The sequence below is a fragment of the Nicotiana tomentosiformis genome, chromosome 8 (genome assembly GCF_000390325.3).
Source record: "Nicotiana tomentosiformis chromosome 8, ASM39032v3, whole genome shotgun sequence".
Taxonomy (NCBI): Eukaryota; Viridiplantae; Streptophyta; class Magnoliopsida; order Solanales; family Solanaceae; genus Nicotiana; species Nicotiana tomentosiformis.
Genome location: NC_090819.1, coordinates 59,762,582 through 59,771,632, shown reverse-complemented (window position 1 = coordinate 59,771,632; position 9,051 = coordinate 59,762,582). Strand labels below are relative to the sequence as shown.

Genomic DNA, 9,051 nt, shown 5'->3' with positions numbered 1-9,051 from the left:
CAATAGTTTCTGAGGATCGGTGACTACAGCTGGCCTGGGCTCAGGTATAGCTGATGTCATTGGCTGGACTCCACCCACGGGTAGTGCACCCTGGGTCTGATATACAGTAGTTGCCTGTCCATGAGCCTGCGCGGTAGGGGTCTATGCTCCCCTGCCCGCCTGAGATGTGGCTGGGTCTGCCGGAAATAAACCGGCCTGAGTCATATTGTTCATGAATCGCAGTATACGACCCATGACATCCTGAAATCCCGGTGCAGATGTGAAGTCCATCGGAGCTAGCTCTGCCACAGGCACCTCACCCTGCTCCTCAATAATGGGATTCTCTGCTAGATCCACTGGCGGCATAACTGGAATGGTCCTGGGATGTCCTCGCCCTCTACCACGGCCTGGAACCCTCCCTCGGCCTCTACCTCGGCCTTTAGCAACTGGGGGAGTAGCTCTTCCCTGGTCTGGAATCTCATTAGAGCGTGTTCTCACCATCTGTAAGAGAATAAGAGAAGGATATTTAGTACTACATCAATTGCACGATGGAATTTGAAGAAAGGTAGTTTCCTAACACCATATAGCCTCTCGAAGATAAGTACAGACGTCTCCGTATCGATCCGCAAGACTCTATTAGGTCTGCTCAAGGTTTAGAATAGCTTCTGGGGAAAGGGAATTCAAAACCTTTAGCATCCATCATACTGATTTTAAAAATTAATTAGTTTTTGTTTAAGAAAATTCCAACTTTGATTAAAAAAGAGCATCAATGACTTTATTTTGAGATCACATGATAAACAAAACTGAGTAGTGAACAAATTCTATTTATTGGTGTCGCTTATACAAGTCGCTATTATATTTTTTTGACTGAATCCGCTTACATAAAATTCTGTGTCCGCCAATGATTTCTTTGTACTACCTTTAGAATGGGATCCAGGCATGCATCACTCAATGGATTCTGCCTAAGACTTGGCCATTAAATTTATCTAAAACTTATACTGACCGACATTCTCCATTACAATGGACTACAAATTCTAATTTTCTTTTTATTATGGCAAAAACTATCGTTTTGGTCTCACAAAAAAAATAGCAAAAAACCATCTAAGATTAGGAAGGTAGCACCACGCGCGCGTACAAACAGCAAAGCGTTTCAACTCAGTGAAAAAGGTTTGACTTTTGATCAGCGAAACAGTCATTCCTCCAATCATAATTGACCACGTGTCCCCTGGTTACAGCTGACTCACAAATCACTAGGCGTTGGATCGGTTTCTTTCTTTTTCAACCCCCCTACTTAAAGCTCGCATTTACCCCCTCACCCTCCAACCCACACACTCACTCCCGCCCTTATAAAACGGAAAAAGCAAATTTTGAAAAAAAAAAAAAAAAACCCCAAGATTTTACTGTACATATAGACTGAAAGATAAGAAAAAACTACACAACCAAACTGCAGAAGGGTTTGGTGGTAGATGAAGAAAGAAAAGAGCTAAAGATAAAGAAGAAGAATTTGGTTTTGGAAAAACACACCGACACAGGTACTAAATATTTATTAGTACGTTTCCTTTGTTTCTTTTTTCTCTCACACATTTCATTAATTACATAGGAAATTAATTTTGGGTATTCAATTCTCTTCGTTTACCTACACATTTTGTTTTAATTTTTTTTATGTATTCGAATTTAATACTCGGTTTGAGCTTTAATGGAGCTCCTTTTTCTTTTTTTGTATTAAAAAAAAGGGAGCTGACCATTTCTTTATCTTTTTGAAGGGTGGTGGAGTCAAATACTTTGAAATGTAGTCTTCTTGTCTCAGTTTTCCTATTTATGTGTAGAAAACATCAACTCCATATTTTTTGTCTAGCCTTAGCTTTCTTTGTTAGTTTTGGAGAAAATTTGTCTCATCTAATGGATATTTCTTCCCTTTAGCTTCAATGGTGTGTTTCTCATGCTTTGTTTTCTTTAAGTTTTATGTGTTAGGCCTTGATTCTTACTTTATCATATGTGTTTTTTTTTCTATTGCAGGTCCCTAAACCCTAGTCTAAAAGAGATTCTTCTTTTGTAAATCCTGTGGAATTAAGTAGGAAAGATGTTCGGTGATTGCCAACTATTTTCATCCATGGGGATGGGAGGGAGTGCTGTATCTTCAGACTCACTCTATTCTTCCCCCATTCAGAACCCTAATTTCAACTTCATGGCCATGGGAGGAAATAACTTGCCTTTCAACATTTTTCCTCCCAATATTATTCCTGTAAGTTTTTATCTTTAATTTTTACCTTCACTTGCATGCATGATTTTCATTTTCCTTTTGTGTCCCTTTAGAAAGAAGAAAATGGACTATTGAAAAGCAAAGAAGAAATGGATAGTGGTTCTGGAAGTGAACATATTGAAGGAATGTCTGGAAATGAACTAGAAACTGAGCAACAACAACAACAGCAACAACAACTGGGCAAAAAAAAGCGTTATCATCGGCACACTGCTCGCCAGATCCAAGAAATGGAGGCGTAAGAAACCAATTTTCTTTAATTTTTCTTTTCCTTTCAAGATCTTGATTAGAGGAAATTTTTTTGATTTATTATTTTGAATTTTCTAACAAAGTTACCTGATATTTAGGTTATTTAAGGAATGCCCACATCCAGATGACAAGCAAAGGCTCAAACTAAGCCAAGACCTTGGCTTAAAACCACGTCAAGTCAAATTCTGGTTTCAAAACCGACGAACCCAAATGAAGGTGGGCATGTTAGCATCCCTATCACCCAACTAATCCAACTTCTCAGTGTAAAATCTTTTACAGTGTCATTGTATATAAATTCTTTTTCTTTTCTTTTTTTTGTGCTACGCGGTAAAGAGGAAACCCTACTAATGTTTTTCCAGCTGTAAAATTAAATTGAACCTTCATGCATGAGAGGCAGATGCACGATTTCCCATAAATTATGTGTGTGTGTTTATTTACATACGTTAAAATTTGCTAAGACCAAATATGGTGAAGAAAGAGTGTAGGGTACTGCACCACCACCATGAGAGCTGTAGAGAGAGTGACTGCATTAACTACGGGGTTGCTTTCATTTTCACTGTATGGACAACGCCTTCCATTAATATGCGTCTGGCCCTAGTTGTTGGGTGCGCAGTCAACCCCCTCCTCTGCAACAATGAACTTCCATGAGGAGACACATCTTTAATGCACCCGTTTAGGGTTACGGACATGAAAAAGAGAATGACTTTTTATTATATGCAATATTTAAAGTTTATGGTTCGGATTTCTAGCCTTTTTAAATTAATCATTTTTACATATTAAATAGATTTTTGAAGATAAATACAGAGTTACGACCAAAGTGATTAGAATCCGCATCTCACACACTAGCTCCGCCTGACAATGTATGTATGTATGTATGTATGTAAGTCTTGAATTAATTATGAGGGATGTTATTATTGAAGGCAAATTTGGAATGGTTCTGTGTGTTTATGTATGCAAATGTTAGAAGAAAAAACAACGTTTAAAATGCTTACATAAAATGAGATTATGCTAATTCTGCACCCACTGAATTCATCTGTGATTAAGATGTAACACTATGTGAGGGACAAGACTTCATTAAGTGTTGGGGGAATTGTAATTTGTTTCTTCTTCTGTTGTAATTGATTCTAGTACTAATTAATTAATTAATGATGTAGGCTCAACAAGACCGAGCAGATAATGTTATACTTAGAGCTGAGAATGACAACTTAAAGAATGAAAATTATCGGCTGCAAGCAGCTTTACGCAGTATTATGTGCCCCAGTTGTGGAGGTCCTGCCATGCTTGGAGAGATGGGTTATGATGAACAGCAACTTCGCCTTGAAAATGCTCGTCTCAAAGAAGAGGTTTTTCAATTTTTTTTATATATGCTATTATTTCTTTCTAATTTTGTTATTAATATCAACCTTTCTAATTGCATTTCTTGTGCTTCACTGTAGAAATTAGTTATATGTATGCCGATAATTCATATAGTGATGCGGCCTAAATGAAAGAAACTTAGACTAGTTCTTGACCAAAAAAAGCTGAGGAAATTTTCTTAATATGATTAAGTTGTTCATGGAGATGTCTACAGCTCTTACTATATTCCTAACTTTTTGTTAATTGCCAAAATTAATTTCAAGTAACCAAGTGAAGATAAAAGAACCAGAAACGATTCAGCATATCTAGGATATATTATTTTCAATTCTTTAACATAAACAAGTGAATGAATGATGCAATATGTATACTGACATATGACGAAAATAGTAGTAAATGATTAAAAAGAAAAAGAAAATCGTAAATGATCAATTTCATGTTCATTGGCAGCACTAGCCTAAGGAGGTAAAAACAAAAGGCCGATCAATAATTCAGCAATTAAATAAGTATTACTTTAATAACGGATTAGGTCCTCACTATTTGCTTAAGAGTTTATAGAAACGTAGCTAGTATAACTAGTTACTTGAAAAATAAAACAAACTACAACAGATAAAATTACACTAATACGAGTTAAATCCTTTGGTTACTGAATTAACAATGACTAGTTTATTTCGTTAAATTCTTGTATCCATACATTAATATTAATAGTAAACTTATGCACAATTGCTCTTCAATTCTTGAACAGTTTGAGCGTGTATGCTGTCTTGTTTCACAATATAATGGTCGGGGGCCAATGCAAGGAATAGGACCAACAACTCCTCTTCTTCCTCCTCCGTTGGAATTAGACATGTCCATTAATTTTTCAAGGAAATTCGAGGAGCCAATGGCGAATTGCAGTGCCGATATGGTTCCTGTTCCATTCATGCCTGAAAACAATTCCCAATTTTCTGGTGGTGGTCCAATTATCTTGGAAGAAGAAAAATCTATTGCAATGGAACTGGGTCTTTCGTCAATGGATGAACTAGTAAAGATGTGCCAGGCTGCTGACCCACTCTGGATTCGTACTACTGATTCTGGAAAAGAAGTTCTCAATGTGGAAGAATACTCAAGAATGTTTCCTTGGCCTGTTGGGATTAAACAGAATAGCAATGAGCTCAGAATTGAAGCAACTCGCAGCAGTGCTGTTGTTATTATGAATAGCATCACTCTAGTTGATGCACTCTTAGATGCAGTAAGTAATTTATATATATAGCTGATTGGTTATTGAGATTTATTGGTTTTAACTTCATAAATAACCTGATTGTATGAATATCTTTTACCCGTGCATAGAATTTAAATCTGTTTCCTATCGCTGTTATCAATTTAATAGAAGTGAAGGTTGCAAAATTGAAGCCTGATATTTATTTAATTACCATATATCATTTCAGCTATAGTAATACTGTCATGTTTACCTATTTTCTTTTTCCAGAATAAATGGATAGAACTTTTCCCATCTATAATTTCTAGAGCCAAAACTATTCAAGTTGTGACCTCAGGAGTATCTGGACATGCAAGTGGTTCTCTTCAACTAGTAAGTACCTTTATAAATAAGAAAAAATAAGAACTTTCCATGTCTTCATTATCTTTATAGTTTATAAATGTTGGAATTCTGCTTAATTTTCTTTTTGTTTCAGATGTTTATGGAAATGCAAGCTCTCACACCCTTAGTGCCTACACGAGAATGTTATTTCCTCCGTTATTGCCAGCAGAATGTGGAAGAAGGGACTTGGGCAATTGTTGATTTTCCTCTTGACAGTCTTCACAACAATTTCCCTGCTCCTTTTTCTTATTTCAAAAGAAGACTTTCTGGCTGCATCATTCAAGACATGCCCAATGGCTACTCTAGGGTAATTCTTGTGCTTTTCCCCTTCCTTTATGCTATGGTTGAATCATTAGCACATTAACAATTATTGAAGTAAGATGAATAACTAGAGTTATTTTTTTTTTCCAGGTTACATGGGTTGAACAGGCTGAGGTTGAGGAGAATCCAGTGAATCAGATATTCAATCAGTATGTGAGTAGTGGTATGGCATTCGGAGCACAACGATGGTTAGGAATCTTGCAGAGACAATGCGAAAGGCTAGCTAGCCTTATGGCACGAAACATATCTGACCTTGGAGGTATTTCTTCTCTACATCTAATAATATCGTTTAATTTCTGGCAATTATACAACAGATTTGTATTGTTTGGAAATTGCTTTTTGCAGTGATACCATCTCCAGAAGCGCGAAAGAGTTTGATGAATCTGGCTCAGAGGATGATCAAAACCTTCTGTATGAATATTAGCACCTCTTGTGGACAATCATGGACAGCTCTTTCTGATTCTCTTGAGGACACTGTTCGAATTACTACCAGAAAAGTCACAGAACCAGGCCAACCCAATGGACTAATCCTTTGCGCAGTTTCAACTACTTGGATTCCATATAATCATTTCCAGGTCTTTGATCTCTTGAGGGATGAACGTCGAAGAGCTCAGGTTTGCATTAAAAAGAATTCCCAATTTTCACCCAATAAAGTATTTGTGGTCTGAGAAGCTGGTTTAATTTTGAATTGTACAATATCTAATAATGCAGTTGGATGTGCTTTCAAATGGCAACTCACTGCATGAGGTGGCTCACATTGCAAATGGCTCTCATCCAGGAAATTGCATTTCTCTTCTTCGCATTAATGTAAGATCCCTTTTAAGTTCGTTTCAGAACAGCAGGATGATTCTTATGCACCATAAGCCGCAAACTTTAATATAGGAATTAACAAATTTAATGACCACTTTTAATATATTTATATCATAAGTAGACTACTAATAGCGGCAGTCCTTGTTGGGAAATTACTAGCTATTGCCTGAATAAGGTTTGGTACTTATAGATTGCACATATTAATTAGCTTTTCATTATCATGAAAAATAAATACAATCTGATCAACAGGCTAGGCTTATATATGCCCAAAATTAATTAAGTTCTCTTGAGTACGTATCGGACTTTGGATTAGTACTCTCTCGCTTACTTCTCTTCTAGTAATCGTGTTACAAGTTTTGTTAAATTTCTACTTCCCCTAGTAATAATTTATCATCATATGTTAGTAATTGCACAAACTGTGCCAATTTCAAAAATATTTCAAGATGTATATCCTAATATCTTTTGTTGGCCAGTTTGAAACATTTCCTACTTGACTTAAATTATTTTTGGATTGATGCAGGTGGCTAGCAACTCATCCCAGAGCGTAGAGCTGATGCTGCAGGAGAGCTGCACGGATGATTCCGGCAGCCTTGTGGCCTACACCACCGTCGATGTCGATGCCATCCAGCTAGCCATGAACGGCGAGGACCCATCGTGCATTCCTCTTCTTCCCTTAGGCTTTGTTATAACACCAGTGGGACAAATCAATAACTTAGACACCAACATTAGTCCTAGTGAAGCTAATTCAGGCACACAATCTGCGGAGAAGAGGAACTTGTCAATCCAAGAATCTGGATCTGGAGGCTGCCTGCTCACTGTTGGATTACAAGTCCTCGCCAGCACAATTCCAACTGCAAAGCTCAACCTTTCTAGCGTCACTGCCATTAACCACCACTTATGCAACACCGTACAACAAATCACTGCTGCACTTTCCGCTTTCTACCCCGAGCCAGCGATAACAGTACCGTCACCACAACTACAAACACAGCAACAGCAACTAGAACCAAAGCAAGCAGATGAAATTAGCTCAAATTCCTAATTACCCAAAACCTCCCTTTAACAAAATTTCCAATATTTTATTTTGGAAAAGGTTGGGGGAGGTTATGAGTAATTGGTGAAAATGCGCAGGGTGTGTGTGTCTTTGTTTGGGGGGGGGGGGGGGGGGGTGTTTAGATATGTCCAGCAACATTTGGCCTCGTAGTACTATCGCATACGGGGATGGGGCCATGCAAATGAAGGTTATATCCTGTGCATGTGCATGGCTGGGCCCGAGTAAATAAATGAGAAGAGTCAGAAAGTAGTTGTTAGGTAGGTGGGTAAATCCAGTGAAATGATTGTGTGTGTTTCTTGAATATGTTTTGTGATAAGATTCTAAGATTTTGGGAAGTCAAGAACGAACCAGGTGAGATCCTTGCTGAATGGTGAGAGACCCCAAGGAAAGAATATTTAAAGTTTTTTGTGCTGAAATAATAGTGATGGGGCCTCTCTCACCAGCTAACAAGGGTATGGTTCGGGTATTGACTTCTTGTTTTATGTCCCCCTCCCCTCCTAGTGATTAATTTTGGTGTTGTTGAGAATTTGAATTTGAAGCTGTTTCTGCATGACACTAATTGTAGTGGTAACATTAGAATTAAATTTAATTACTAGTAGTATTTGTTTGTTATTACCTCTGATCTTGCGCCCTCCCCTTATATATTATCCTTTATTTTGTTGCTTTTCCTAAAGGATTTTTGCCTTTTGGTCTTCAAGAATCTTCTTGTATAGCTTTTTGTGTTTTGGCTGGTTTCTGGAAATTCTTATTTGCTATCTTGACATGAAAAATCTGACTGTAACTTCCGTACTAGAGTATAAAATTATGACTTATTTTGCATTAGATCTTTAACTTTTATAGTTAAAGATAAATTTCAAAATTTATTTCTTCGTTTTGTTCGTTCAAGGAATTAGTCAGTTCGAGATGCTACAAGTACTGAAAGAATTAACACAAACAGTTGGACCCTCGTCTCTTATCATCAGTATAAATAAACACGAGACATGTATGTGGTTAGATTCGGGATAATTCATAGCTTTTAGAATTTCACATTAATACTCCCAAGAAGCAAACCAAGATCTCATTGTCATTTTTGTCTGGTCCAAAAAGTTGCTGGACCGATTGAGACGTTTGTTAAATAGCAATCTGCCAATATTTCAAGTGAAAATGGAAGGGAAAACTTGTTGGAGATGATATTACATAGCTAAGGGTCTACTTTGTAAATATCAAAAGTTAGAGTAGTTAGTTGTATTTAACCAATTACAGATATTCCTCCCAAGATAATCCTCTTATTAGGACTCTAAGAATTTTTCTTATATTTGTAATTATCCCATGTATGTGATGGACTCTTAATACTTATCTTTGTAGGTGATATACTTATCATTATGTATGTATCCATATCATATAAATACAAGTAATACTGGCTCTCTATTTGTTGAGTCATTTCATGAAATCTATCATGGTATCAGATTAGCC

General features: G+C 37.0%; 1 protein-coding gene across 3 annotated transcripts; it reads left to right on the top strand.

Annotated features, from left to right (window-relative positions):
• The first annotated feature begins 1,359 nt into the window (after positions 1 to 1,359).
• On the top strand, positions 1,360 to 8,214 carry LOC104093626 (homeobox-leucine zipper protein ROC3). 3 transcript variants are annotated; one of them, XM_009599397.4, is made up of 12 exons: positions 1,360 to 1,511; positions 1,996 to 2,221; positions 2,293 to 2,474; positions 2,584 to 2,701; positions 3,640 to 3,828; positions 4,584 to 5,069; positions 5,307 to 5,408; positions 5,512 to 5,724; positions 5,829 to 5,997; positions 6,084 to 6,352; positions 6,450 to 6,545; positions 7,069 to 8,214. In XM_009599397.4, the coding sequence occupies exons 2-12, from the start codon at positions 2,060 to 2,062 to the stop codon at positions 7,585 to 7,587; spliced, it is 2,505 nt and encodes an 834-aa protein (XP_009597692.1). In that variant the 5' UTR covers positions 1,360 to 1,511; positions 1,996 to 2,059; the 3' UTR covers positions 7,588 to 8,214. The 3 variants fall into 3 exon arrangements, with proteins under 3 accessions (XP_009597692.1, XP_009597693.1, XP_009597691.1); XM_009599398.4 differs by lacking the exon at positions 1,360 to 1,511 and adding an exon at positions 1,746 to 1,768; XM_009599396.4 differs by lacking the exon at positions 1,360 to 1,511 and adding an exon at positions 1,747 to 1,907.
• Positions 8,215 to 9,051: the final 837 nt, after the last annotated feature.

Coding starts and splice junctions, on each gene's coding strand:
- LOC104093626 (XM_009599397.4), top strand. CDS start 2,060: ATGTTCGGTGATTGCCAACTATTTTCATCCATGGGGATGGGAGGGAGT. Junction 2,222..2,292: donor TTCCTCCCAATATTATTCCT/GTAAGTTTTTAT, acceptor GTGTCCCTTTAG/AAAGAAGAAAATGGACTATT. Junction 2,475..2,583: donor CAGATCCAAGAAATGGAGGC/GTAAGAAACCAA, acceptor CCTGATATTTAG/GTTATTTAAGGAATGCCCAC.